Source organism: Falco biarmicus, chromosome 4, assembly GCF_023638135.1.
Source record: "Falco biarmicus isolate bFalBia1 chromosome 4, bFalBia1.pri, whole genome shotgun sequence".
Lineage (NCBI taxonomy): Eukaryota > Metazoa > Chordata > Aves > Falconiformes > Falconidae > Falco > Falco biarmicus.
Window position 1 is genome coordinate 64,289,784 of NC_079291.1, and position 27,821 is coordinate 64,317,604.

Consider the following 27,821-nt stretch of genomic DNA (forward strand, 5'->3'; position numbering starts at 1 on the left):
GGCACAGGCTGAGCCATGGGCTCGCAGCGGGAGGGGATGGGGTGGGGGCTGTGGGATGGGGCCATGAGCGGCTCCCCTGGCCCCATGGCAAAGCCCTGGCTCCCACCTTTGGGTGCTGAGGTGAGGGGAGCACCGGCTTTCCTTCCCTGGCGCCTTCCAGTGCGGAGAGGCGGGAGGCAGAGCCCGGTTGTCCACCGTGGCCAGGGGAGAGCTGGGCTAGCCCAGGAGTGGGGTCCCTCTCCCGACCCCGCCATCCCGTGGGAGCGGGGGGTGGGCAGAGAGGGGTGAAACCCCTCCAGGCTGCAGGTTTTCCCCTTCCAGCTGCCGCTCAGCCGGGGTCACTCATGGAACAGGCACCACAGCAGAGCTGCAGGGCTCCCCGTCGGACCCTCCGGAGCCCCCCACTCCCCTCAGCCAGAAGGTGCAGACTGCTCAGGCTGGGCCTTGCAGGGGGGGCAGTGAGCCCACCCAGCAAGACCCACGTCCCAAGGCTGCAGGTTTTTCCAAAGGCCACCTCGGCCCGCCTGTGGCTGCTGGTCCCTCCGTGCCCATCGCGTCCCCTCCTGCCCATGAAGGGCCGGTGGTGGCCCTGTGGCATGCCCGGCTCTGTGCCCACCGGCACTGGCTGCGCTGCAGGGATAGCAGCTCCCCGCTGTTGCCTCATCTGCCACCACACGTATATATTTTCGGGTGACTTGCTCCCCTGCTCCCCCCACGCAGGGCTCTGCGATCCCCAAGCCACCCACCAGGAGATGATTTTTTGGAAAATTGGTGGGATTTCTTTTGTGTGCTTTTTTTTCTCCTTCTTTTCAGGCTGGGGTTTTTTTTGGGGTGGGTTTTTTTTTTTGGTTTTTTTTTTTTTTTTTCCCCGTTGGGGTGGTGGCTGGCATCCCCTCTGCCTGTGCTTGGGTTCCACCATGACAGCCCCCCAAAAGCAAGCGCTGTGACTTGGTAACCCCAAACCAAACCCCTTGTACCCTTTTCTTTCCCTGGCAAAGGACAAAGGTGCTGCCTTGCTCAGGGTGAACCCCGGGGAGCGAGACCCCAGATTTCAGGGGGGTGTCCGTGCTTGCTGGCCCAGCTCCTGCCTGGACAAGGCACCCTGGTGCTGTGGGGATGCTCCTCATTACGGGTTTTGTCTCTTAATTTAAGTGGGAGGAGGGGAAGGGCACAGTTTGTAAAGCTTTTGGGTATTTTTCAGTTGGTTTGGTGCTGGGTTTTGAAGGAGGAGGAGAAAGCGCATCAAGCGTTTTGTTGGTGCAATTATTATTTTTTTTAAAACTCAATATTTTCATCATGGGAAAAAAAAAAATAAATGGCACTTTACATTTACAGGCCTTTTCTCTTCTTGGTTATGCTGCGAGTAGCTTTAACCCCTGTAGGGCCGGAACCTCGGTGTGTCCTCCGTGGATGGGAGCGATGTCACTGACCGTGCTTGGGGACAGGGATGCGCCGGTGGCTCTCGCCGCGCTGCCCAGCGGCTGCCTCCAGTGGAAGCAGGAGATAACGGAATTATCCCGGCACGAGGCAGCCCCGGCCGGTACAGATGCGGGGTCCAAGGATGGTGTGATGTCCTAAATCCTGCCCCAGGGGAGCTGGGATGGACTCTGAAAGATTTGGGGTAAAATATTTATGATTCTGAACTATTTCGGGTGAACAGAAGGGAGAGGCCAGCCCGGGGCAGCTCTGCCAAAATCAATAATGGGCCCAGAACTGAAAAATAACTTTATTTTACAGATTTCTTGCACTGTTAGCAATGGCAGGGCTCAGGGGGGTGGTCGCTGTGCACCCACCATGGAAGCTTCTGCAGCAGCATTTTGGGGACGTCCCCGGTTTTTCTTTTCCTGGTGCTTTCAGGACCCCTGGGGGGGCTGGACCCTCCTGCAGAGACCGAGATAAACTCGCTGCACCCATGGGAGCCGCAGCGTGTTTTGGTGGTGTCGGCTGGGTGTTGTGGTGGGGGTCCCGTGGGGTCCCCAGGCTGGGTGTGAGCATGGCCCCTGGGGCACAGTGGGGTTTTGGGGGGCAGAGGGTGGGGGTCCAGCCAGGGCTGGAGGAACCTCCCTGGTTTTGTGGGACGGGGTGGGGGTGGGTGGGGTCCTCCCTCCCCCAAAGACATACGTGGGTGCTCTCAGTATCTGTGCTGCAGGCACTTTTGGGGTGGCCCCTGTGTGTGGAGGGCTTCTGGGGGGCTGGGGGGCCGTGCTGGGGCTTCATCTTTGAGGCGGGGGGGCTCTGGGCGTGCCCCCGGCCGGGGCAGGGGGGAAAGCGAAAGCAGCCGGCGAGCGTGTGGCTGCCGGCGCGTGGCAGGGCCGGGCCCTGAGGTGCAGCTGCGGGGGGGGGGGGGCCACCGCAGCCCCCTCCACCACCCCACCCCCCCGGCCTTCCCCCCACCCCAGTGTGGTGGTGGGGGCCAGGGTCGCCTCACCACCACCCCCACCCCTCATTTATAGCCCTGTTTCCTCGCCCTGCCTCAGTATCCCCACCTGCAGAAGGGGGTTAATGATACCGACACCCCCCCCCCCCCCAAAAAAACCCCACCAAAACCAACGCTGCAGGCCCCCCCCCACCCCTTAGGGGCTGGGGGGAGGTGGGTGTGGGGGGGTGCAGGGTCAGTGCTGTGGGTGAAGCCCTCCGTGCCCCTGGGGGAGCTGAGTGGGGCTATTTAAGGGAAAAAGGGGAGAAATGGGGAAATCCCGGGGACAGAGGCCCCTGGGAGCCCCGGGGGGGGGGGGGGGGGGCGGGCTGTTGATCAAAGCTGTTTCTTTTTCTCTTTCTCTTCCTTTTAATTAATTTTAAAAAATTACTATTAAATCAAAATCTTCCCTAAAAACTTGCCGGGGCTGGGTGCCGCCTGGCAGCCACGGTTTCTTGTGGCTGAACCTGGCACCCTGCAGGAAAGCGGCCCTGGAGGAGCTGTTCACTCTGGAGCGTAATGGTGGGGTATCACTCTGCCCATGGGTGGGGGCCGCCCCTCCACGTGGGGCAGGCCTGGGGGTGGTGGCCTCGGTGGGTTTGTCCTCTGTCCCTGCAGGGCTGGCACCAGGCCCACCACTGACCTTGGGCTGAGCTTCTCTTTGTGTCCCCTTCCCTGCGTAGGAGGGGGTGTCCTGAGGGACATGGGGGGGACACAAGGCGGGGGGTGACAGGCTGGGGGCACAGGGAGGTGCCCTGCAGGGTGATGTGGTTAGGCTGGGGGATGGGTCAGGACAGGGACATGGGTGGGTTTGGGGTCCAAGGAAGGTGACCTGTGGGGTGACACCTTGGGGGGTGATTTGTGGGGGGGTTCAGGGGTGTGGGGAGGGACCTGGTAGGGTGGCACATGGTGGGGAGGGTGACACGTGTGTCTGGGGGTGTTCAGAGGTGCCATCTGGGGTGACACAGAGTGGTCTGGGGGTGTGGGGATGTGTCCTGGGGGGTGACGGGGTGGGTTTGGGGGTCTGGGGAGGTGACATGGAGCGGGTGATGGGGGGAGGGGGGGGGGGGGCATGAGGAGGTGCCCTGGGGAGTGACACAGGTGGGTTTGGGGGGTGTGGGGAGGTGGTGGGTAGGGGTGACATGGGAGGGAGCAGGGAGGTGCCCTGGGGGGGTGACACGGTGGGTTTGAGGGTGCGGGGAGGTGCCCCCTGGGGTCACACGGCGGGGGTGTGTGTGTGTGGGTGACACGGGTGGGCTCTGGGAGACGCCCCCGGATTGACACGGGTGGGTCTGGTGGCGCGGAGAGGCGCCCGGTGGGGTGACACGCGGGGAGTGCCCCACACCCCACGGGGCGGGGGTGTATTTGTGCGCGTGCAGGAGGGTCTGGGGTCCCTTCAAAGCCCCTCCCCCCCCCCCCCCTTGTCTCTCCCTTCCGCGCTTCCCCCCGCGCCGAGCGGCGCGCGGCGGGGGGCGCCCCCCCCCGGCTGGGAGGCTGCGCCCCGAGGCGGCGGGCGCGGGGGGGCGGCGGGGGGGCGGCGCGCGGCCCCTTTAAGAGCGGGGCGGCCCCGGCCGGAGCAGGAAGGAGCCGCATACGGGCCTCGGCGAGCAGCTCCCGCGGGGCGGCCAGAGCCTGCTCCGCCCGCACGGCTCGGCCCGGCCCGGCTCGGCTCGGCACGGCGCGGCCCGCTCCGCTCGCTCGGCCCGCTCGGCCCCCGCCCGGTACGAGGGGGGGGGTGGGGTGGGGTGTTGTGTGTTCGGGGGGCGGCGGGTGGGGGTCAGGCCTGGGGGGGGGGGGGGGGAGGGGATAGAAGCCCGAACCCCCCGCCCCCCCCTTGGGGGCAGCGCTAGGGCTGAGGGTGGCGGTGAGGCGGGGGGCGGGGGGCTCTGCTGGCCGGGGGTGGGGGTTGGGCCGGGCCGGGGCCGCTGCCCCCCCCCCCCCCCCCCTTCGCCGCCCCCCCCCCCCCCCCCTTCCCCCCCCCGCCTGCATACGTTGTACTTGGCCGGGCCGGGCTGGGGGGGTCGCGGAGGGGGGGGGGGAGGGAAGGGCCCTGCGGGGCCATGGGGGGGGGGGTGGGGGGGGTGCGGCGTGGCGCGGCGGCTCCTGGGAGTTGTAGTCCGGCGGCCGTGCCGCCCCGCAGGTGCGAGGAGGAACGCGGACTCTGTTTCCCAGCAGGCCCCGCGGCCGCGGCGTGTGGGAGGCGTGTTGATAGGCAGCGGGCGGGGCCAATCAGGGGCGCGCCCTCCGCCCCGCGTACCCGCCCGTCGCCGTCCGGCCCAATGGCGGGCGGCGCGCGGGGTGCGGGGTGGCCGAGGACAGGCGCCGTGGGGCCTGCGCTGCCGCCCGGCGCCCCCCGCCCCGGTCCGCCCTGGCCCTGGCCTGAGGGGAGCGCAGGCGGCGGCCGCGGGGCTGGGGCCTGGCCTGCGCGCCCCCCGCCGCCTCCCCCCGCCCGGCCTCCATTGGCGGCGGCCCGCCCGGGGGAAGGGGTGGGGTCGTGGCGCCCGGCCAAGGCTCCCTGTGGGCCCCGCCGCCAGCGGGCCGCGGCGGGGGGGGGGGGGGCGGCCCGGCTCGGCGCAGGGGGGCGGCCCGGCTCTGGGTGGGGTCCCCCGGGGCGTAGCGTCCTGCCAGCCGGGCCGCGGCTGGGCTGACCCGTGCGGGGGCGCCGGGCCCGGCCCGGCCTCTCCCTCCTTCCCTTCCCCGCCGAGCCCCCCCGTCCCCGAGCACCCCAAGGTCGTCACGGCGGGGCGGCGGGCCGGGGGGGGGGGCGGCCCGGCTGCTGGCGGGCCCTGCCTTCCTTCTGCGGGGTTGTTTGGTTTTTTGCGGGGGGTGGGTGGTTTGGTTTTTTTTTGCCCGCCCCTTCCTTATCTCCCCCCGGCCGGCTCCGCAGCCACCCCCGTGCGCTGAGCGGGGAGAGGGAGGTCGGCGGCCGTTCGCAGCGATAATCCCCCCCGCCCGCCTGGGTGCTGGGCCCTGCGGGGGGGCAGCCCGGGAGGGCCCTGCGCCATCAGCCCCCCCCCGGAGCTGCGCCGCAGCGGGGGCCGGCAGGAGCTGGCGTGAGGGGCAGCATCCCTGTTCCCGGCGCAGGGCAGGCCTCCGCCTGGCCGCTGTGACGCTCCCCTCGCTTCACCGCCCCCATCTCCTGCCTCTCGAGTTCGCGGTGGTGGGTCGGGAACCGACCTTGAGCTCCAGGTACCCGAGGCTCCTGTGCTGAGCTCCCCCCGGGACAGAGCTGAAGGTTACTGCCGGCTTCCCCAGCAGCGCGGCGTCTCTCAGCCTGATGGCAGCAGACAAAGTCACGGGCAGGGCAGGTCGCTGCGGTGGCCCTGCTCTCAGAGCCGGGTGCTCCCTGGGGAAAGGGCTTTGCTGCTCGCAGTGTTTCAGGAGTGCAGGGAAAAGCCCTCAGACCCGTGCGTGGAGCACAGCTCCCAGCACTTGGGGCTTCCTCTTAGCAGAACTTTTAAATCCTGACGATCCTATGTTGAAAGCAACAGTTCCTGTTGTGCACCCACAGCCCATGCAACTGCTATGCCTCGGCTGGCTCTGCCGAGGTCTCAGCTCCTGGAGACCCTCTTACTCACAGGGCAGCAGGAGGCTGGCCAGCAAAAGTTTCTCTTGGTAAGAGTTTGCTGCTGGTCTGAGTTCAGGATTAGCTCTCTTCCCTGTGCTGTTAATTGCCTTGGCTATTGAAACCATAACTTATTATATAAGTACTTTATAGACATGGGTAGAGAAGGTCTCTGCCTGGAAGAATTTACAACCTAATGAGGTTTAAAGTTGTGTGCAGCGGAGCTAAAAGGTCATCCTGTCATTTTAAAAAGTGTTGTGTTTTGGTTTGGGTTTTTGTGTTGGTTTTTTTTTTTTTTTAAGGAAATGTTTTATTTCTGAATGTTTCTGCTGGTCCTGGTTGGAAATTGCAGTATGTGGGCACTTCTGGAGGCTGATCAGGAAGAGACGGGCTGGCTTAATTCTCATGGCTTGCTGGAGATGTTGTATTTAAACCACTTTTTAAAAGAGAGAGAGAGACAGAGAAACAGAGCAGTTTATTAGACAGGAGCCGTTCTTGTTTAATATTCATTCTGGCCCCTGTTTAGGCTTGTTCTGGTGAAAGAGGGAGTGAAGAGGCGCAACCCAAACACGGGTGAGATGGTGGGATTTTTCCACCAAGCCTTAATTGCGTTAGTAACTCAGGGGAGGGTTTTGCAAGGCATGAGCTCTTAATAAATTTGGTGGTGAATGAAAGTAGTTCTTCATTTTCTGCTGATCTGCAACTCTTCTTATGACTTTTTTTTAATTTATTTTTTGCTCATATATGCATCTTGTCGCATTGTGGTAGCGGGATCTGATGATCTTCAGCTGTATCATGGGCTTACTGAAGAGCTCTGCTTTGTAGAGGTGCTGGGCCAGCCGTGGCTGGGTGAAATTAATTTGGCACGGTGAATGTGGTGGGGTTCACTCTGTGCTTTGTGACTTTTAAAGCAGAATTGAAAGTTACAGTTGCTTTCCTGGCTTGAGAATCTGGATGTCAGCACAGGACACAAATCTGGGAAGAAATTTATGCTTCTATCAAGGAGCTGTGATGGATTGGTTGCACTGCTTGTCCAGCTCAGGACCTCGTTTGATGGATAAAGTGCTGCCTGAGCACTGGGTTTTAGCTCCGCAGAATTGAGTCTGCCGCAGGTGTCCAACCTAAAAAATTGGGGGAAGGGGGGAGGGCCTGTGAGATTCCTGGTCTGCATTTGAGACAGAGCCTAAATGCTTGAGAACTATGGTTTAATCTTGATTAAAACTGGCACTTGAGGGTTTTTTCCCAGTCTCAGGATGCTGTGTTTATTGAAAGAGAAGACTTCTGTGCCAAACAATTAGAATCCTACTTGTTATCTTGCATAGTCAAAGCAATAAACAGTTGCTCTTAACTATGCTCTCCACCAGCCTTAATCTCAAATTTGAAGAGACCAGTTTTAATCTGTAATTAAAAGCCATTTGACGAGCAAAACTCGGAGAAAGGGAGAAAGACAGTCAGTCTCTAGGGTGAAGAGAAGCATTTGTACCTAATCCTATGACCCTTTGATCCAAACTGGTGCGTGTTTTGTGTTCGGTGCCTCCTGATCGGCATGAGCCGCTTAGCCATGTGTCTGCCCCAATACCTGTGCCTGGAGCATCCCGCCGATCCCGGAGGAGCTCTGGTAGGACGGAGGAGCTCTGGTAGGACGTCAGAGCAGGAGTAAATGAGGTCAGACAAGTGTCGGGATCCTCAGCGAGTATCTAGGGACAATTGTTTCTTGCCCAGCTCCCTGGCCGTATCGTCTTCCCTCTGTGCATAGTTTCAGTTTCCCTGCCTCCCTGGTGTCATTGCTGGCTCCCGTAGCAGAGCATGGATGTGACTTCCACGGTGCAAATGGAGCAAATATTGTTCTGTGCCTCGAATCGTGGTGGGGCTCCTTCCCCCTGGATACCCAGCTGCCTGAGGGACTTGTAAATCTTCCTGCGAGATCTCGGGCAGCAGCCCCAGGCTGCAGGTGGAAGGGAACTATAGGGATCGGCGTCCTCTCTTAATGTGACAAGGTGTGAGAAACTGGAAACTGGTGCGAGCTGCCCTGTGGCTGCAGGTGGGAGCCAAGGCCACGTTGGTGAGATGAGCCACAGATCCCCTGGCTTTCAGATCCCCTGGCTTTCCGACGACGCCGTTGCTTTGCCGACCCCTTAAAAAAATGTGTACTGCCAGCCTGTCAGGAGCGTGATCTCCCTGACGACAGCCTGGCTGGCTCAAATACTTTTCACCGATCGCTTCGAAGCTGCGCACAGATCCGGGTGCCCTGCCGGGGTGCAGAGGCCTGGGCAGAACACGCAGCGCTGGTGGTCGCTGGGTGGTTTCTTTGCCTGCGAAGGGTTAGCACCTTCAGGACCATTTTCCTCCTGCTTTCCACCCCTGCAGTTCTGTAATGCCCGAGTGAAGCTGCATGAGATCCTCTCCCTGCTGCTGCCCTGCTTTTTTTCACAGCAGAGGATGCTCCTGAGCTCCCCAGCGCAGCATTTTAACTCACTCTTGCCCACTGTTAGGCTGCAGTTGTGCTCCCTATTTCCTTCCTGGTTCGTGCACCTACTTATTTCCCACCGGCAAACTGGAAACCAGTAAGTAGATTTTTTTTTTTTTTTTTTTTTGTTTGCTTGAGTACCTACCCTACACAGAGCTGGGCAAACATCACAGGTAGGCTTGTAGCTACAGGTTGCTGCTCTCCAGTTACTTGGAGCCTCTTGCCCCGACAGGCAGAGTACATGCGGTACTGGTTCAGCGTTCCCTCCCTTCATCCCTGCGCTGCCCAGTTGTGCGCCGAGGAGGGAAGGAAAAGACCTTCGTGGCAGGACAGCGTTGCCAGGGATGAAGCGCATGGCATGCTTGCTCTCAGGATTCGCTTTTTCACGTCGCATGGAGTCAAGAATGGCAAGACAAGCTGTCTGTTTATCCACAAACTAGGAATTACATAAGGGACTGCCCTGCCCGGTACGCTCTGCTTTGTCAGTAAACTCTGATCTTATTCTTTACTTATTTTTCCTTTCCGCCTCCCCCACCTTCCCGGTGTGGAAAAGGCGACCGGTCTTTGAGGTGCCATTTGAGGCAATTGGATTAATGCTGGATGTCGGACAGAATGCTGAAGGCAGGGGGAACAGGGCAGGAAATGTCAGCTTTGGAGGGGGAGGACGCAGAGGCTGCAAAGGGGAACTACGGGGTGGGAGAGGGACCAGTTGGTTTTGGGGCTCAGGGGAGAGCTGGGCATGCAGGGAGCGGGTCATGAAATGGATGGGTGCTGGGGGAGGGGGCTGCAGGATTTGGGATTTTGAGCAGTTCTTATGGTTCCCTTGGTTAAGGAGATGGAGGGAAGCTGTGACAGGGGAGGAGGGGGAGCGTGGTGCGAAGGGGGCAGGTGCTGTCAGCTTTTCTTGGGGCAAAACGCTGATGGTAACTTGGGGAGATTTTGGCTGGAGTGGGGAGTGCAGGATTTGGCCTCTTGCTGGTCTGCAGTCATGCCTGGTCTCTGAAGGGGAGGAGGGTGTAAAAATACGACCCGCAGAAGCTCTGGTTTTCATCCAGCTTTGGGCGGATGGGATGTGCTGCTGGCCCTGCAGCCTCTGCTCAGCCCTCGTGCTTTGCTGAGCAGCAGGTTAATGCCGGTGGCCGCTTCGTGTCTTCAGTCGCTCCCTTTGGTGAAGGGGCCCAATGTTGCTTTTTTGAAATGTTGGCGGCTTATTTCTGGTGTGGATCTCGATGCTTCCAGGTTTAGGGGGCTTTTGAGTTGAAAAAGAAACCTTCCCCTTCTGTACACACAGAGCTCCTAGGCAAGGGCTGGTCCTTCAGCCAGGGTTGAAACACACGCAGTTTCATGTTTTGTGTTTCTGTGTTTTTATTTTCCCTCCCCTCTTTGCGTGTAACTTCTGAGGCTTTCTAAAGCGTTTAGGAGAACTAGGGGCTGAATAGCACCGGCTTGGTATTCTGCAAGATCTCCCGAAAACCCCACTGTGGTTTTGCAGGGAGCTGCTCTTTTCTGTATGGCAACAGCGGAGCTATGTGGGAGCAAACCCGTCGGAGGGCTGTGGCAACAGGCATGTGGGCACACTTGGGCTTGGCTTTTGAAGAGTTTGTTTCAGCAGCAAAACAAGCAGCTTCCATTAACGCAAGGGTGGCCGGCCTTCCTGGCCCTGTAAACCGTGCTTGGCTGCCTCAGCAGGCTGAGGGCTGCGTGCGTAGGCTGCAGTGGTTCAGCTGAGGAAAGGAGGGAGCCCTGGGAGTAACTTGCACGCAGCCTGGCTGGAGTGAAGGGGGTCTGAGCCGGGTCTGAGGGTCACTGGGCGGCTCCTGGCCTCCTCGGTGGATGGTGGCTCGTTTCTTCTCGGTGTGGAGAAATTCCTGCCAGCTGGTGGCTGTTGGTGCTGCTCGGTGACGGTCCCAGCGTGTGGACCTCATGTGATGAACCCAGGAGCATCACGTTGAGAAACTCGAAGGCAGAGCAATGGTGCCGGTGATGGGGGGGCTTGTGGCACAGAAGTAAACCCTCACCCACACAGAAGGTCAAGGGACACATGCGGGCCTTGGGTCAGTGACTACACGGGCTTGAACCAAGGTGCATTCCTGCTGGATTAAATGCAGTCTCTGATGACAAAGGAGAAAATTGGCAAGGAGGTCTGGGTGGAGTAACCAGTTCAAACTAACCTTGCAACATAAGAGAAGTATGTCCCGGTTGTTGCTGTCAGTGGTCAAAAGGGCCGCGTGTTGGTGTGGCGCAGGACATTTTTGGAGGGGTGGCAGGTTGGGGAGGCCCTGCACCACACCGTGCTGTGGCTGCCACTTTCGGATGTGCAGAAACAAGTCTGGTGGAGGCTGAGCCACGGTGCTTCACCGTGTGACGTGGCAGGCAGGAGTAGACCACTGCCGTCTGTTGGGGTCTAAGTTGACTTCTGGTTTTTGCTGGTAGTTGATGCTGCAGCGGAAACAGAACTTCCCCGTGCACTGTGCAAGGCTGTGCTGTGCTCTGGAAGGAAATCCCTTCCTGCTTACTGACATCGGTAGGGATCTGCAGCATCACAGAGCGTGATGTTTGCTCATCTCTCATCTCTCCTCTTAACTGTGGAAGTGAGCTACCAGTATCTTTAGAGATAGATGCCATCAGGCATTAGGTTTATATGAAAGCCATAGACCTTGTCCTGGGAGATGCACAGTGCTTCCCCCATCCCCCAAGCTTTCAGGAGATGTCACAGTGAGCCCTGTGCACTGCAGCAGGTGACTTGCCCTTTGCTGGTTTGGTTTAATTCTCTTGGTAAGCAACAGTAACGCTCTCAGTGTTGTGGTTGTGCTTAGAGGTTGGAGTTGGGATCGACATACAGAGTCTGAATGAGGGAGGCAGGGAGAGAAGCAAGGATGGGATTTCTGAAGGGTCAGTCGCTTGGTGGATTTGGTGTTAAAGGTGGTAGTCGTGATCCCTTTCCTCAGCAGCACTTGTCCTTTCACTGTCCATGCCAGTAGAAAAAAACCCCTGCATCTGGCATGTCCCTTCTCTTCTGGGCCATCACGTGAAAAGCCCTTAAACTCAAGCAGTTCTGGAGAATGAAGAGCAACAAGCCCTCTTCTTCCTGGTGTGCTCCATAGCAGTGTCCCTTAGGATTTCCTCTAGCATGATGAGGAATCACAGACCTCTAGCATCTCATTAAGAGACCAGCTCCACTTGGGTAGTCATTATCTCCCTGCTTCATTGTGATCACTCTGTCATGATCGCACCATCTCTTCTGCTGCTTGCTTTGCAACCTGTCGCTGCCAGCAGGATTTGGAAGCCCGGTTCCAGTTGCTCTTGCTCTGGTTCTGGCTTGGCACGAGCAGGCACTGTTTCACCACTGAGGTGTCTTGGTGAAGTTCTCCTTTGCTTCTTCCCACTGCTGCCACAGTGGTAACGGCTGAGAGGGGGCCAGGTTTGGATACTGAAAAGGTTATAAATGGGTTGAGGTGTAAATTTTAAGTTGGTCTCTTGGGGATACCTTCAGTCAGCTGCCATGGTTTGCCGGCAGGGAGACTGCTGAATTACCCCCAAAACCTGTCCAGGAGCTGCTAGGCGATGTGTCACCTTGATGAGAGGCTTGGTGGTCGGTCGTTCCTTCATAGCCCGCTTCAATATCCGAGCTGAAACGCTGGTGTAATGTGGGCTTGGGGCTTCTTCATCCAAATTCTTCAATGCAGCTCTTCCAGCCCGATTTAGATTCTCTGCCAAATATATCAGACCTACGCAGGCTTCTCTGAATGAGCACAGGATGCAGCCGTTCCTGAGCGAGGAAATGGCTGGCTGGTGTCTGGGGAAGGGCTGTCCTTGCTCCACCAGCTCTGCAGAGCTGCCCCTTTTGGCCGGCCTGAGGAGCAGAGGGTACCACGGCAAAGCCAACGCTTGGCACCACTCCTACCTCTGAGGTGCTCTGCTGTGGGAGGGGATCATTATTATTTTAATAGGAAGGAAAATCAAGGTTCTTTATTACTTGTGGTCGTTAAAGTTCCCATGATGCTCATTGAGAGTCCGAGGGGCGTTCAGTTCCAGCACTCCATCCAAACTTCAGTGGGAGCAATTAGCAGATACTCTTCCTACCAGAGTTCCCTTGGCAATGGCAGCAGGATGTGGGATTCTCCTTTCCTGTCTGAACTTCTGTGCTGCTAAATTGTTGTGTGTCCTGCCCCAGAGACTGTTGTTTCTGTAGTGTATTAGATGGTTCTTCCCTGTCAATACACAGCTCGTAAAGTGCTTTGGCTCCTCTAAGATGAAGGATGTGGTGCTGGTCCGGGCTGAAGGATCGGTGGTTGGTGTATCTGCAGGTTTTTGGGTAGATTTCCTTTTACCTTGGGCAGCTGCTTGGTATGAAACAGTCCTAGAACAAGGGTTGACTTGATGTTGGAGCTTCCTGTGCTGCCCAGGTATATATTTCTAGACAGTAGGGAGAGGCAAACCTCCCTGGCAGGTCAGACCTGGCAGTGGCAAGGAAAGCTCGAGCTGTTTTGCTTACCTGATAGTGGGGCGAGTTCATCGAGTTGGACTGAGAGGAAGGGTGGTTGCTGTAACTGAGGAGCTCAGGCTACCTTGTCAGATACTGTCGCAGCATCTTGGTTGTTTTTCCACTTCACATTAAATTTGAGATGTTGGAGCAGGATGCTCGGAAAGCCTCTGGTCTTTGGAAGGATCAGAACAAAGCGACCACCCCGCTTTGAGGAACCGGCGGAGTGGTGGTTTGGTCTGGTTGTGTGAACAGGAGCCCAGTGCCTGCTTGGGAGCCAACTGAATCCTCATGATGTGGTCAGTCTCGTTCTTTAGATGAGCCTTCATGTCATAAATCCAGCAATTAGAGCTGCGGTAACAGAGACTCTGCATTGACAGCTCTGGCAGAGGCACTGGGGAATAAGATGCTCCCAGAGTCGGTGCCTTCAGACAGGGATGTGTAGGGGGCTGGAGGGCATGCCCGTTCGCAGAAGACAGAGCCATATTGTCCACAAAGAGGCCACGGATATTTGCAGGATGCACGTTCTGCTCTGATCTCTTCACTTCAATAGCTGCGTGATCTTGGTCATGCCGTATGTGTCCTCTGGTCTTTTACCCCAGATGCGATATTCAGTCAAGATAAAGGAAAGCTTGAATTTGCTCTTTTTGCTGTTGATGGCTCAATTACCTGCTAAACACAAAGGATTTCTTCCCATTGCATTATCAAAAATGTAGATTTATTAAAAAAAGTCAACACGCTTTTAGTTTATCTTAATTTATTCATCCAGTGCAGTTTGCTTCTGTGGATGTGGAGGGTCTTCCTCTCGAGAACATGCATCTGTTTTGCAGGTCTACATAATTCAGATAGTTTGGCGCTAAAGTGCCGACAGCGCATTCCTTTTAGAGAGCAGTTGAATTTTAATAGCACCATAGAGTGGTTGAAATAGAGACTTCTCCCAAGCAGGCAAAACACCCTCCCTCATTTCCTCCTGCCTACCATCTTCCCACCTTTTTGGCTTTCTGCTGCTGCGTGCTAGGTGTGTTTCCCGAGGCCTCTGCATAGTTTAGGGTGGATCCTGGGCAGAGGGAGACCTGCTTGGGCTTGTCCTTGGGTTGTTGCAGAGCTTGGTGTCAGCAGAGATGATGGCTCATGCTCCAAATGGCCAGAGAGCTGCGTTTTATCTGAAGGGATCCAGGCTTGCAGATACGTCCATGCAGCTGGAAGAAGGAAGGGGGGAACTGGGATGATTGCTCCCAAAATGTAAAGGGAAGAGACAAGGACTTGCATTGTGTGACCTATAATTGGGGTGAGCTATTCATAGGGAAAAAATGCCCGTTTCTCCAGTCGGTGGTGAGTGAGGGCTAGGATAATGTTTGGGCCTTGGGCAGTAAACCACTGACTTTTTCTTTTTTTCTGTATAGCAACATTATTTTAATAATTCTTTTCTAGCACACAGCACAGGGCTGCTGCAGAGTCTGCCCTGACACTGTCATATGTGCATTTCCTCTAAGAAATAGGGGATAAATAGGGGATAGCAACTTGTGAGCTCCGTTCCTTGGGCACCTTGAGCTGCAGGAGGCCAAATAACCACATGTCATAGCCCAAAAGGCAGTTATTCCCGGGAAGCCTTGCGCTGTGGGTTGTAGCGGTGCCCTAAAGCCATTTTGCCCTGCGCTGGCTGGAAAAGGCGACGGTGATTTTTCCCTTTGTGCCCCGAGCAGGTGCCTGGTGTTGCTCAAGCTTCTCATCTGTGCTGCTGGAGTGGGTGGCACCTCCGCGGGAGAGGAGGGCCCTGCCTTTGTAAAGCGATTTGGGATCTTTTCCGGATGAAGAGCACATTGAAAACATTCGCTGTTACTGGCTGACCAGATGTGGCTTAGCTCTTCCACCTGATACCTGCATATTTGATAGCCCTTCTAAGCTGCTCAGGTTCCTCTGTTCGCCCAGCTAAATTTTAAAGCAGTGCAAAGAAGCAAAAGAAAAAAAAAAAGAAAATCCCACTGAGGTTATGCGGAAAACTAGTAATTAAGCAGTGTTTTGTCAGCACTTTTGGTTGTGATCACATCTTAATGTGGTCGTCTCATTTGAATGTAAATGTCAGATTCCAGAACTCCTGTAGGAAAGCGATTGGGTGACATCCCACTGGACTCGAGGTGAGTAAAGTGCAAGGTCAGGGGTTTCGGTTAACGCTCTGTTCTGCTCTTCTTTAGTTCATCTAGTAGGTCTGAAAGGAGCAAGTTGATAACTTGAGCTTAAGAAAAGAAAATAAGCCTTTAGTGTTGAGGAGCAGCATCAAACTGCAGTTGGCTCCGGTGCAAAACCAGTCAGATGTGGAATGACCGAGATTGCTGCAAGCATCGTCCTGGGGAGGTGGAGGGGGCTTCCCTTGCTCACGTGGTGCTCAGCACAAAAAAAAATATGTTTTTTCCTGCCTGGAATCGGGCTGACCTGGGGAGCCGAGGCTCAGTTGTGTTGGTATTTTGGAAATGCAGAGCGGGGCTCAGCACCGATAAAAGCGACGTTAGCTGGGTAGTTAAGGATGCAGGTCGTGCTGTGCCAGGTTTGTAAATAAATTTGAGAGCTCCGGTATTGTTGTAAACTCACCCCTTTCGAATGGACCGTATTTTAAGTTGACCGTGAGCCCTCGGCTGCAGCGAGTTACATGTGAGAGCAATCTCTCAAAACGCAGCCGCTTCGGGGTGAAATGTGGCATCTTTGCAGCCCTGCAGAGACGCGCAGTCTGGGACACCAAGTGTGTAATGCCTTTTCGGCGGGCGGAGGGTGTAGGGAGAGAAAAGAGCTGCCTGGGAAATTTAGGTCAGTAGTTGAAGCTCCCCCTTGGTGGCCCATTCAGACCTTATTCTTGCCAAGGAGGGGACTAGCTGGTCGTTGTGCCAACGGCTTTTGTCACTTGTCACCTGGTCGTCGGAACCTTTCCAAGCAGATTTCACCAATCCCTCTGCTGTGGCGTCGTGCCCTGTTGCTGCACCTACTGCAGGCAGGCAGTGGGGTGGGTTTTTTTGAACCTGTAAAGGTGGAAGGCTCTGTCTCTTGTTAACTAATCCCCAGGCTTCAATACTCTGGCTGTTCAGCCCCCTGAAAAGGGAGCAGGGTGTGATTTGTGATTTTTTTTTTTTTTTAAATTGTTTTTTATTTTAAGGGCTGTGTCTCTAGCCACGGCCTGAGCGTCCGGGTGCCGAAGCTGTGCCTGGGGGGCTCAGGGCAGCCTGTTTGCCCCTCGACGTTCTCTGCCGCTGCAGATGAAGGACACAAAGGGCGTGTTGTGCGAGGAGAATGAGTTGCGAAGTTGTACAACTTTCCATGCCAGCCCTCGGCAGTCTCATGACCCTGCAGCCGTTCCCACACTGTCCGGCCGATTGTCCCGGCCCCCTGGCCGGGGGGGTGACCTTGCCTGCATGGCCTTACTTGCTCCCCCAGGCCCCCTCGGTCCCCAGAGCCAGGCACCGTGGCCGACAAAGCCCGGTTGTGTGGGTGATGAAGCTTGACTGTCCAGAAGACTATTGCCCAAAGCTTCAAAATGCTTCATGCAGCTCAAATTCTCTTTAGAGCAGCGGGGAAAAGCTTTGTAAAGCATCTAACCTAGAGGGGAAAGGGGTGGAAGGGGTGCTCTAATCTCACTTTTCAGGACCAGGAGGCATTGCAGGGTGGGCAGAGGTATCAGATCCGCTTTTCCAGGGAGCGGTGTGCCTCAGCGGCTCAGGTTGGGGTGTTTCAGGGAGCTCTGGGATTGCCATGGTGGGAATGGGGCAAGCGATGCCGAGGCAGTGGAGGCCTCCCCTGGTGTAGCCCAGTCCCTCGGGAGGCCAGGAGGGGTCCCTGGGACCACCTGCCGGTGCAGAGACGCGGTGACCTTGCCAAGGTCACGTCTGAAGCCAGTGCCTAAATTCGGAGTGAGTCTTGGTCCCCAAGCAGCGCTCAGCCGTCAAACAGCCTTTTCCTGCAAGGACCCCTTATCTGAAAGCCCCATGAAATAAGAGCTTTGAGTTCAAATCTGCCCCTGTGGGAGCCCAGGAGGCGGCTCTGGCGTTGGTGCCCCTGTTCCAGGTGTCTCGGGAAGCCGCCTGTCTTGGGTGCTTGGCCTTCGTGGCAGGATTTGTGCCGGCTGCCTTGTGCATCCAGCCCTTGGGTTCTTCCCTCCCACCCTGACTCCCCCATCGCGTTTGCATGCTGAGCTTCAGGTGTTACTGTTCAATATCGAGGGGTTTGTTTCAGGCTGTTGTTTCACAGACTCAGAACTGCCTTCTGCCTTTTCTTTGTATTAAAGAAAGTGCAGAAATTCCTTTTTTCCCCCCTTGAATTAATGAAGCTTTTTAAAAATAAGAACTACTGAGAAATCTGCTAGCAAGTGCAGAATGGGGGTGGGTGTGTGTGTCGGGAAGTGAGCGTTGTTTTGCAACCTGGTTGCTAGCTCCCCATGCTGTAACGTGGTGCTGGGAGTTGCTTCCTGTATAATTACTTCTGTTCTGGATGTGATCCTGACTCAGCCAGCCCCCTGCTCCGTCATGTGGGGCAGGCCACTTCCCGCTGTGCCTCAGTTTCTCTATCTGTAAACTGGGGACTTTGATACCGTGCTTGTGACAAGGTGTTTTGTGAAGCAAATTATATATGCGCGGATGTCTTATCTCCTAACGATCCCCATGCTTGGGGTGGAGGCAGCCGATTTATTGATTTATAGGCAGAGAGCATCTCTGCTGCCAGCAGTATGTGGGTTTACTGTTTGAGATGGAGAGCAGGGAAGTACTGTTCTCGGTTTTGGGGATCCGAAGACTGGGCTTGGGAGAAGTTGAGGGGCTCGTTCAAGGCAGGCAGCATGGTGAAGCTGGGCAGGTTTCACTCTTGCCTGGGTTTGACCCCAGTGCCCTTCTCCCGGCAAAGGGGGATCCTTCCCAAACGGAGCTGCTCGGTGCACCCTGGCTTTTTCAGCTCTGGAAAGAGAGGGGATGAATTTACAGTCAGGTGGCTCCGTTTGTGTTGCGCTAGCATGTCAGGAGTGACTGACTTCTTTATCTTTTCCCAACCAAACCCTCGGTATTGGAAAGAACTGCTGCTTCTGCTGAAAGCCTTGGGATGCAGGGGGCTGGTGCCAGGTCTGCTGCCAGTGCTTCATGAGACCGGTCTCCTTTCCCCTCTGGCCAGTGCAGAGGCTCCTGTTCCTGGGCACGGTGCGGTGGGTGCCTTAAGTTTTAGCGTTGAAGCTCGTCTCTCTGCAAAACGCCCTTAGCAGCAGGGTGGGGTGGTTGGTGTCGCTCTGTTCCCGCACACCAGTGCCCTCGAGTGCTGGGCTTGCTGGTGGTGCCCTTTCCAAAGGATGCTGGCTGCCAGCTTCTGAGGTACCTGCAGACCCTGGGACCCCAGGGACAACCAACGGGAACAGTTTCCCCAGCAATTATGTGATTGTACCAGGAGTTGGGCTGGGCAGAGCGAGGCTGAATGAGCAGGGGACCTTTCCGGTAGAAGTGGTGGGAATGGGAAATACTCCCAGAGATGGACTGGGGTACACTGGTGAGGTTCAAGCCGCTGTAGCCCAATGCCGGGCATGCCTGCCAGCTTGGTCCAGATGCTGCCTGGCTGTATTAACTCTGGTCCTTGCCAAGGCTTGCTTACTCTGGCCCAGATTTGTGCTAATTCAGCTGTTCTTCCAGCCTCTAGCTTGAGAGCACCTGGGCTGCATTTCTCCTCCTTCCCAGCGTGAAGATAAGCACGGGTCCGTCCTCGCCTGCTGATGGAGGCATGTCTTAGATGCCAGGCAGGACAGCGGGCCTGGCGGTGATGTGGAGGGGTGCAGAGGATGTGTGAGCCGGTAGCTAGTGCTTGCTGCAGAGCGTGCTGGCGTCGGTCGACAGGTACCTGCTCTGTGCTGGGAGCTTGCCTGTGCGCTGTGATGCCTCCGAGCAGCCAAGGCCCCTGTGACTCATTGCTCTTTCCTTCTTCTCTCGTAGCCTTTTGCGTTGAAGATGGCGGGTGGCGTGGACGGCCCCATAGGGATCCCGTTCCCCGATCACAGCAGTGACATCCTCAGCAGTCTGAATGAGCAGAGAAACAACGGGCTGTTGTGCGACGTGGTCATCTTGGTGGAAGGCCAGGAGTTCCCCACCCACCGCTCCGTCCTGGCAGCATGCAGCCAGTACTTCAAGAAGCTTTTCACCTCAGGGTTAGTGGTGGACCAGCAAAACGTGTATGAGATAGACTTTGTGAGTGCAGACGCCTTGTCGGCTCTGCTGGAGTTCGCTTACACCGCAACCCTTACTGTCAGCACTTCGAACGTCAATGACATCCTCAATGCTGCCACACTGCTGGAGATCCCGGCAGTAAGGGATGTTTGCACGGATCTCCTGGACAGGAAGATTCTGGCCAAAAATGACCAGATGGATACAGTAGATCAAATTGATCAAAGGAACCATCTCAGAGCAAAAGAGTACCTGGAGTTCTTCCAGAGCAACCCTGTCAATGGCCACCAAGGCAGCTTTCCATGGACCAACCCAGAGTTGAGAGACCTTCAGAGACTGAACTTCCGAGGCCAAGAGGAGGAGGAGGAGCCGGACTGCAATGGCATGGACTTCTACTCGCAAGCCCCTCTAAACGAAAGACCAAAGGTGAATGACTGTGATCCTGACAGCAACCCAGCCATGTGGCTGGACAGAGAGGAGGAGGAGGCGGTGGCTCCTGGCTCTCTATTTTCACCTTCTCAGAATGGACATTACAGCAGCCGTGGCCTGCCCACACCGGGAGAAGAGGAGGGGACCCTGGGGGGGCCTCTGGACCAGCAGGAAGCCGGCGACTCCCCCAGCTTCGCTCCTGCTGGAGCGGACACGGAGGATGATGCGAGGGAGGTGGATGGCTTGGCTGCTAGTGCCCTGCTACAGCAAATGATGAATTCTGTGGGGAGACAGCAGCTCGGGGAGGATGACCGAAAGGATGATGATGGGGTCATGGATTATTACTTGAAATATTTCGGCAGTTCGAATGAGGGCGATGTGTATCCGTCCTGGTCCCAGAAGGTGGAGAAGAAGATCAGGGCAAAAGCATTCCAAAAGTGCCCCATCTGTGAGAAGGTGATCCAGGGGGCTGGCAAGCTGCCGCGCCACATCCGCACCCACACCGGGGAGAAGCCCTACGAGTGCAACATTTGCAAAGTCCGATTCACCAGGTAAGGAGTGGGCAGACGCTGCGGGCGAGGGGACTGTCACACAAAACCAGCTCTTGGCTTTCCCTGGGGGCTGGCGCAGGGCTGGTCTTGTGCCATTTTATCTGCTCAACTAATTTCCATCTTAACAGGTGAGCTGGATATATGGAGGGCCAGAGTTTGTTCCAAAGAGATGAGCAATTTGGGTGTGTGATCCTTGAGATGTCTCAAGGAGTGTGCTTGATAGCCAGTGCCGTGCTGTCCCGGTGTCCTCAGTTGCTGAACTCTGCTGGAAACCTGGCCAGACCCGGGCTTCTGCTGAGGCCAAACGATGTGGTTGATGAAATGGAGCTGCAGCCCTTGGTTTTTCCATCGTGGCCAAAGCGCCTAGGGTTGAGGCGAGAGTCGTTTAGAAATGGCTCTGTGGGGTGACAGAAGTGCTGCTGGCTGGCAGTTGGGTTGGGAAGAGGTTGGACCTTGCACTGCTTGTGTCATCTCTCAGTAACCGTGATGGGCTAAGCGATGGCTGCCCCGAACAACACCCCCCAGTGCCTTGGTTCAGCTCCCCGGGGGCGTTTGCCTCAGCCCTGTTTCTAATCAGGGTTCCTCCGCTCCTTCCCTCCGCTGCGGGAACGCTGAAGAAAGGGGTTATTGTTTGGATTCCTCCGGTTCACTCGAGTCCACGCGTTGCAGCGCCGCCTCCTCTCTCTGGTCTCTGCGGCTGTGATGGCTGAGCTGGGGCGGGGGTCCCATCCCAGTGCCCCCCTGGCCCTGCTGAGGGGCTGCGTGGGCTGCCTGGCAGAGGAGCCAGACTGCCTGCTCTGCCTGCTGAAACATTCCCAGTTTCACCAGTGCCCACTGCTCTGCTGCCAGGGCCAGCCCTTCCCCAGAGCCTTGTCCTTGAGGGGGGTCTATGGGGCTGTGCCCCGCTGTGGGCAGTCTGGGGTGAAGCCTCTGGTGCTGGGACATGGGCAGGAGGCTGTGTCCTGCCCCCGGCGCTGCTGGCCCCCTCCCCTCGGTGCGCCATGGCCGTGGCCGCACCCAGCCCCACGTTGGATAGCTGAGGAATGCAGATAATGGCGGGGGCAGGATGCCAGCCCTCCGCCGCTCCCCCAGCACCAGGCCCTGTGCCTGGGCCTTGCCACGCGGCACCTCCCCCTGCCCCGTGCCGGATCTGTCCCGCGTGTGTCGGGGCGCCTGGGTGCTGCGCACACAGCCCTGTGCAGGATCCGGCTTGCCGCACCTGAGCGGTCCAAGGTCCTCACGCACCCGGGAGCTGGAAGATGTGGAAATGCTACAGGGTCCCTGGCAGCCATCGGCCTTGGGGGTGGCGGAGAGGGAGGGTGGGGGGCTTTTTGGGAGAGGAGGGCGGTGGGGCAGTGCCACCTCGTCGCTTGGCGATCTCGGCCTCCTCCTGTGGGTTTCGGATGGGGACGTGCTCCTGGGCGGGCCTGGCATTGCAGAGAACGGGGTGGAAGCTGCCTCCCACCCCCATAAACGAGGCCCTTTCATCCTACACCCAGGCTGCGCTATTTTCCAGCCAAGCGATACCCCCTGCTTCTTCCCCCAGCTGCCGTCTGGGCATGGGGAAGCCCAGACGGGGACGGGGAGCCGTGCTCAGCCCCGCTGTGCCCCATTGCCTGTCTCGCCCCGACAGCGGCTGCTGAGCTCGGCTCTGGTGTTCGCAGTGGTTGTGGAAGACCTTCCATGAGCCTGCTGCTCAAAGTCCCGGCTGGTTTCCAGCTCCTTCTGCTCTCACCTGGCTCTCTGGGGGTGCGTGAGCCTCACCCCCCCAGCACAGCCTGCCGTGGGGTACAGCAGAGTGTGATAAACCCAAGCTGCTGGCCCAGCTCTGCTCTGGGGGCTTCCCAACAGCGATGTCAATGAGTTGCTTTTTGCTGCTTCTCTCCCCAGCACCCAGGCTGTGCTTGAAGCCTTATCTCAGAGGCTCCCAATGCAAGAATGGGTGCAAACCTGACTGAGCACTCCATCATCCTGATTTTTCCCCTCGATTTTACCATTATCTTGCATTCCTTCACCATGCTCTCCTTCCCCATCCTCATCCCATCCCTTGACAGCGTATTGCTTGAAAACAGATCTCTTCCCTGTGCTGTTAACAAGGCCGTGCATCCTGGTGGGCTGGGGAAGCCTGGGTGCGGGAACCCTGCTGAGCAAGGAGCAGTCCCTGCTCTTGAAGGAGCTTTTGGGGTAAAGGCAGGAGGAGGAGCCAGGGCTGTTTTGCGTGGGGTGTTTCCCTGCCACCCCCTCGTCGCCAGGTGGGGACCAGAGCCCGGCGGTTTGTGCTGATTTTTGCTTGCTTGTGCTTCCTGGTTCCTCGGCATTCACGGGGGAGGAGCGGCAATGGCATTCTTAATCTTCTGAAAGAAAGGCAGAGTGAGTCTATAAAAATTATAAATACTTATAAAATTATATATATTATAAAATTTTATTTGAAAAAAGCTGTTTTGATGTGCTGCTGCATGCCACGCTGCTTTAAGCAAGGCCCACCTTCCCAGCTCCGGTGGGATCTGCATTAAAACCAGAGGTGGACACAAGGGCCTCGGTGTTTTGATCCTTCCCCGCAAGGTTCAGAGTTTCTGTGGCATCGTGCTGCAGAGCTTCCCCCGCCCCCCCCGGGGGGCACAGGCAGGGGTGGCTGTGGGGGGGGGGGGCGGGGCACGGGGCTGGCACCTGCCTCTTCCATGCGGGAGAGCAGCAAGGGATGGGGCCAGATCCACTTGGGCAGAGGCGAGTGGTTCCCTCGCCCTCCGCCGGGCAGGGATGGTGCTCCTCGCTGCCACCACGTGCTTTTGGGCCTGATTTTTTTTCTCCTTCAGGAAGAAGCGAGATGCTGTGCTCACGTGGCCTTGTTGGCCCCCAGCCTGGCTGCTGCAGCTGCCCTCCCCTGGCTGCAGCGAGCTCGGCAGTGTGGGCCCTGCCACGGCCACCCAGCCCCAGGCCAGGCGGTGCTGGGCCCCATACTGGTGCTCAGCCCTGTGCTGATGCTCAGCCATGTACCAATGCTTGGCTCCGTACCAGCTGATGCTCAGCCCTGTGCTGATGCTTGGTCCTGTACTGGGCAGCGTTCAGCCCCGTACCGATGCTCAGCCCCATACCAGGCAACACAGCCCCGTACTGGGTGACACTCAGCCCCATATCAATGCTCAGCCCCATACCAGGCAATGCTGAGCCCCATATTGATGCTCAGCCCCATACCAGGCAACGTGCAGCCCTGTGCAGGGCAGTGCTCAGCCCTTGTACTGATACTCAACCCTGTACCAGGTGATGCTCAGCCACATATCCATGCTCAGCCCTGTACCATGTGACGCCCTATATGGATGCTCAACCCTGTATCGATGCTCAGCCGCATACCAGACGACGCTCAGCCCCATATGGATGCTCAGCCCTGTACTGGGTGACATTCAGCCCCATATTGATGTTCAGCCCTGTGCAGGGCACTGCTCAGCCCCATACTGGGTGATGCTCAGCCCCGTACAGATTCTCAGCCCTGTACCCAGTGATGCTCAGCCCCTGTACCAGGTGACACTCAGCCCCGTGCTAGGCACTGCTCAGCCCTATACTGGGTGGTGCTCAGCCCTGTATCAATGCTCAGCCCTGTATCAGGTGATGCTCAGCCCCATATTGATGCTCAGTCCTGTATTGATGTTCATTCCCATACGAGGCAGCACTCAGCCCCGTACCAGGCAACGCTCAGCCCCATATCAATGCTTGGTCCTATATCGATGTTCAGCCCCATATCGATGCTCAGCCCTGTACCAGCCGATGCTCAGCCCCGTATCGATGCTCAGCCCCATACTAGCCGATGCTCAGCCCCGTATCGATGCTCAGCCCCATACCAGCCGATGCTCAGCCCCATATCGATGCTCAGCCCCATATCAATGCTCAGCCCCGTACCAGCCAATGCTCAGCCCCGTACTGATGCTCAGCCCCGTACCAGCCGATGCTCAGCCCCGTACTGATGCTCAGCCCCGTACCAGCCAATGCTCAGCCTCGTACTGATGCTCAGCCCCCGTACCAGCCAATGCTCAGCCCCATATCGATGCTCAGCCCCCTACCAGCCGATGCTCAGCCCCATATCGATGCTCAGCCCCCGTACCAGCCGATGTTCAGCCTGGTGCCGGGCACTGCTCAGCCCCGTACTGATGCTGGACCCCGTAGCGGGCTCCAGGCCCAGGGCAGACCCCCAGGCTGACCTGCCCCCCCTGTCCTTTCTCTCCACGCAGGCAGGACAAGCTGAAGGTTCACATGAGGAAGCACACGGGGGAGAAGCCGTACTTGTGCCAGCAATGCGGCGCCGCTTTCGCTCACAACTACGACTTGAAGAACCACATGCGCGTCCACACCGGCCTGCGGCCCTACCAGTGCGACAGCTGCCGCAAGACTTTCGTCCGCTCCGACCACTTGCACAGGCACCTTAAAAAAGATGGATGCAACGGTATTCCATCCAGGAGGGGCCGTAAACCCCGGGTGAGAGATGCTGGGGATCTGCCTACCACCCCTACGGGGAACCCCGAAGATGGAAGTTTTCAAGTCGGTGGGGAGAGTCAAGAATCAGAGGACACCCTGCAGAGGGACGGCGAGGAGCAGCAGCACTTTGAGGATAATTCAAATAATGAAGCATCAGGATTGAATGTAGCAGGAGGGTCGTCTGAGGGTAACACGCAAGGACTCTCCTAAACCAAAAAAACAGAGTGTCACAAAATCTAGTTAGTACTTTTCCTCCGATTTTTCTCTTTAAAGATGTTTCTCTCCTTTTTTTTAAAAAAAAAACAGAAAAAAAATATATATATATTACGTTTCCAATCTTCCCATCGTAAGCAGGGGCTCCCCAAGGATCCCTCAGTAGCCAAGGACCTTTTCTTGGAAAGGCAGACGCTAGGAAGCACGGGGTGGGGATGGAAAGTGGCTCTGTCGCATGGAAAAGAGCTTCCATGTAAATCCAAAGCTTTATTTTTGTGTCCAAACACACGTTAAAAAAAAAAACAAAAAACAAAAAAAAACTTATTTCAGAGAGAGATCTATTAAGGAAAAAAAAAGCAAAAATCGAAAAAAAAAAAAAGTGGTAGGAGCAGAAGGGCTCTTTCAGGGCGGGCGGTACACGGTGCCTCGGAGGGCCGGGGGAGCGGGGCAGCCTTCCCCCCTCCGCTTTTTGGAATTGAAGCTCCGGTGGCGCGAGATGTTGTGGTTGCTGCGTCCCGGGACAGAGGTGGGTCGTTTTTTTGGGGTAGGGGGTGCGGGTCCTTTCCACCCAGCCCTGGTGCGAAGCTGAATTTGCCAGAGAGGGGAGCCGACAGCTGTGGGTCGGTGTAGAAAATGGCCCAAAATTGCCGAAAATTGCCTAATCGTGTGAGTGGATGAGCAGGATTTTGCAGGGCTGCGGTCAGCAGCGGGTGGCCGACACGTGGGGCTGGGGACACCCGGGGCAGGGGACGCCCGGGGCTGGGACACCCGGGGCTGGGGACACCCGGGGCTGGGGACGCTGGCTTGGCTGGAGCACCTGCCACCACACCAGTGCATCCATCCCAGTGCCCATCCCTGCATCCATCCCCATCCCGGCGGGTGCGGCAGGTGCCGGGAAGGGGCTTGAGCTGGACCTGGCACAGCGCAGATCCCACCAGGCCCTTCCCAGCACCCGCCCCCCCCGGCAGAATTTGGGTCTGGGGGGGGAACACCCCCCTCCCCTCCTCCCCCCCCGTATATTTTAGGCACTGAGTCAACGCAGCAGTGTTCCCGCACGCCCCGAAAGCGCCTAAAAATGGCAAATTCCTTCTAAAAAGGTTATTTGAGGTCTCCCTTAAAGGGGCAGGAGACCTTTGGGCAGGGGGGGAGGCGAGCTGCAGTGGCCCTGGCTCCCCCAGCCCCCATTCCCAAATTATATTATATATATATATATATATATAGATGCTATATGGCTCTAGAGGCGGGTATATAACCCTCGGGGTTAGCAGAGGATAAGAAAAGGCACCTTTCAGCTGGTCACCTGTTTTCTGAATGCACATTTTTAAATGAAAAAGAGATTTTAAGCCCTTTTATTTTGAAAGCACTTTTAGATTCTCTTCCTTTTTTTTTTTTTTTGGTTTTGTTTTGTTTTTTTTTTTCCTTTTGGTGTTTTGTTTTTACTTTCAAAGCAAGAGCAGGTTTGGCCGAATGTATTTTGGAGAGGGAGTGAGAGGGGAGTGTGTGCTGGGGGGGAGGGCTGAGTGGTGGGGGTGGGGAAGAGATGGATGTTTATTTAATGCAGAAAAAGCAATAAAAAATAAAAAAAAAAACCATGCTAAAAAAATAAAAAAAAAACAAACAAAGAAGTCTTAGCACTTTGCAATGGAACGGGTACTTTGAGATCACTTTATCTTAATTTAAAAAGCAAAAGCAAAACATGTTTACAAATGAAAACCAACTTCTACGGAAAAAAAAAATATTATTAAAAAAAAAATCCTAAATTTATTTTTGTAAGAAAAATGTGTATATATATATATATTTAAAAAGAAAAACAAAACCATAGGCAGAATCCAAGTTATATTTCATGGAGTAATAAAAGCCGCAAGGTGTCCGATGGGAGGAACGTGCTAATTAGGTTCTGTGACATGCCCTGACACCAGACCCTCCGAAGTCATTGCACTTCACGAATTAAAAAACAAAAAAAACCATGGAAGCTTGAATTTTAGGCAGGAATCATGGGGTTTTGTTTTGGTTTTGTGTATTGTTCATTTTTCCCCACACCCTTTATTATAATTTTTTTTTAAATTTTATTTCTTTGATGTTTTCTAGCCAGTGCTGTCCAGACGTCTCTCCCACCCACCCCGGAGCCGGGGGGGGCCGTGATGCTCCCCATGGGCTTCGCATCCCTCCCGGTTCCCCCCTGGGCCGGCAAATTCAGATTTGGGCATCGAATCCTCCTGGGAAGGTGCCGGAGGGACTCAGATCCAGGCCGGCAGCGGGGGCTCTGGGGTGGGGAGGGCTCAGCAGCAACCCCCCCCCAGCGAGACCCCGGCCGGGCTGAACCTTTGCGTAGCACTGGCTAATTCTGGCATATTTAAAAAAAAACAAAAAAACAAAAAAAACAAAAACCAACAAAAAAAATTAAGCGTGGATTTGTAAATAGACATTTACTTGAGGTTCTTTATTGTAATCAGAGTTGTGGTATCTCTTTTCTAGTTTGTGTTAATTTTCTCCCTGGTTTTTCCACCCCCACCCCCAGCTCCTCGCTGCTGCTTCCCGCCCCCCCCCCCCCCCCCCCCCCCCCCAGCCCCAAAGGAGCCTTGGAGGGTTTGGGGTGGGGTCCGGGCAAATGGGCCTCTGGCACTTGGGGGGATAAACCCTGTGGCTTCCCTGGGCACCCCTTGGACAGTGGGGAAGGGGGGGGGGAAGGGGGGCACAGAGGGAAAAGGGGTAAAAAAAAGGGGGGAGGGAGAGGGAAAGGAAAAGGGGAGGGAAGAGAGGAAAAAAAAATGAGAAAAAGAAAAAAAAAGGGGGGGGAAGGGGGGAAGAGAGGAGAAAAAGAAAAAAAAAGGGGGGGAAGAAAAAAAGGGGAAGGGGGGGGAGGCAAAAAAAAAGAAAAAAGGGAAAATGGCACAAAAAGGAAGAGGAGAGAGAATCAGTCTCAGGATTCCCCGTGGAGAGAGCGTCTGCGACACCCCTGTGCCCCCCGCCCTGCACCCACCCCCCTTCCTGCTGGCAACACTTTAGCACAAATTTTAAGTTTGCACTAAAAACCAAACAAAAAAAAAAAGCAAAAATCCCCGA

General features: G+C 56.3%; 1 protein-coding gene and 1 long non-coding RNA gene across 5 annotated transcripts; one reads left to right on the forward strand and one right to left on the reverse strand.

Moving 5' to 3' along the window:
- Positions 1-594: 594 nt before the first annotated feature.
- LOC130147815 (uncharacterized) lies at positions 595-8,094 on the reverse strand. Of its 2 annotated transcripts, none has more exons than XR_008821352.1 (3): positions 5,594-8,094; positions 1,794-1,881; positions 595-1,607 (listed from the first exon to the last, which is right to left on the reverse strand). It is a non-coding gene; the product is annotated as an uncharacterized LOC130147815 (long non-coding RNA). The 2 variants fall into 2 exon arrangements; XR_008821353.1 differs by lacking the exon at positions 5,594-8,094 and adding an exon at positions 4,408-4,442.
- On the forward strand, positions 3,990-27,207 carry ZBTB7A (zinc finger and BTB domain containing 7A). Of its 3 annotated transcripts, XM_056335535.1 has the most exons (4): positions 8,119-8,915; positions 18,577-18,777; positions 18,874-20,081; positions 24,302-27,207. In XM_056335535.1, exons 3-4 carry the CDS (start codon positions 18,889-18,891, stop codon positions 24,753-24,755), a joined length of 1,647 nt encoding a protein of 548 aa, XP_056191510.1. In that variant the 5' UTR covers positions 8,119-8,915; positions 18,577-18,777; positions 18,874-18,888; the 3' UTR covers positions 24,756-27,207. The 3 variants fall into 3 exon arrangements, with proteins under 3 accessions (XP_056191509.1, XP_056191510.1, XP_056191511.1); XM_056335534.1 differs by lacking the exons at positions 8,119-8,915; positions 18,577-18,777 and adding an exon at positions 3,990-4,137; XM_056335536.1 differs by lacking the exon at positions 18,577-18,777.
- The last annotated feature ends 614 nt before the right edge of the window (positions 27,208-27,821 follow it).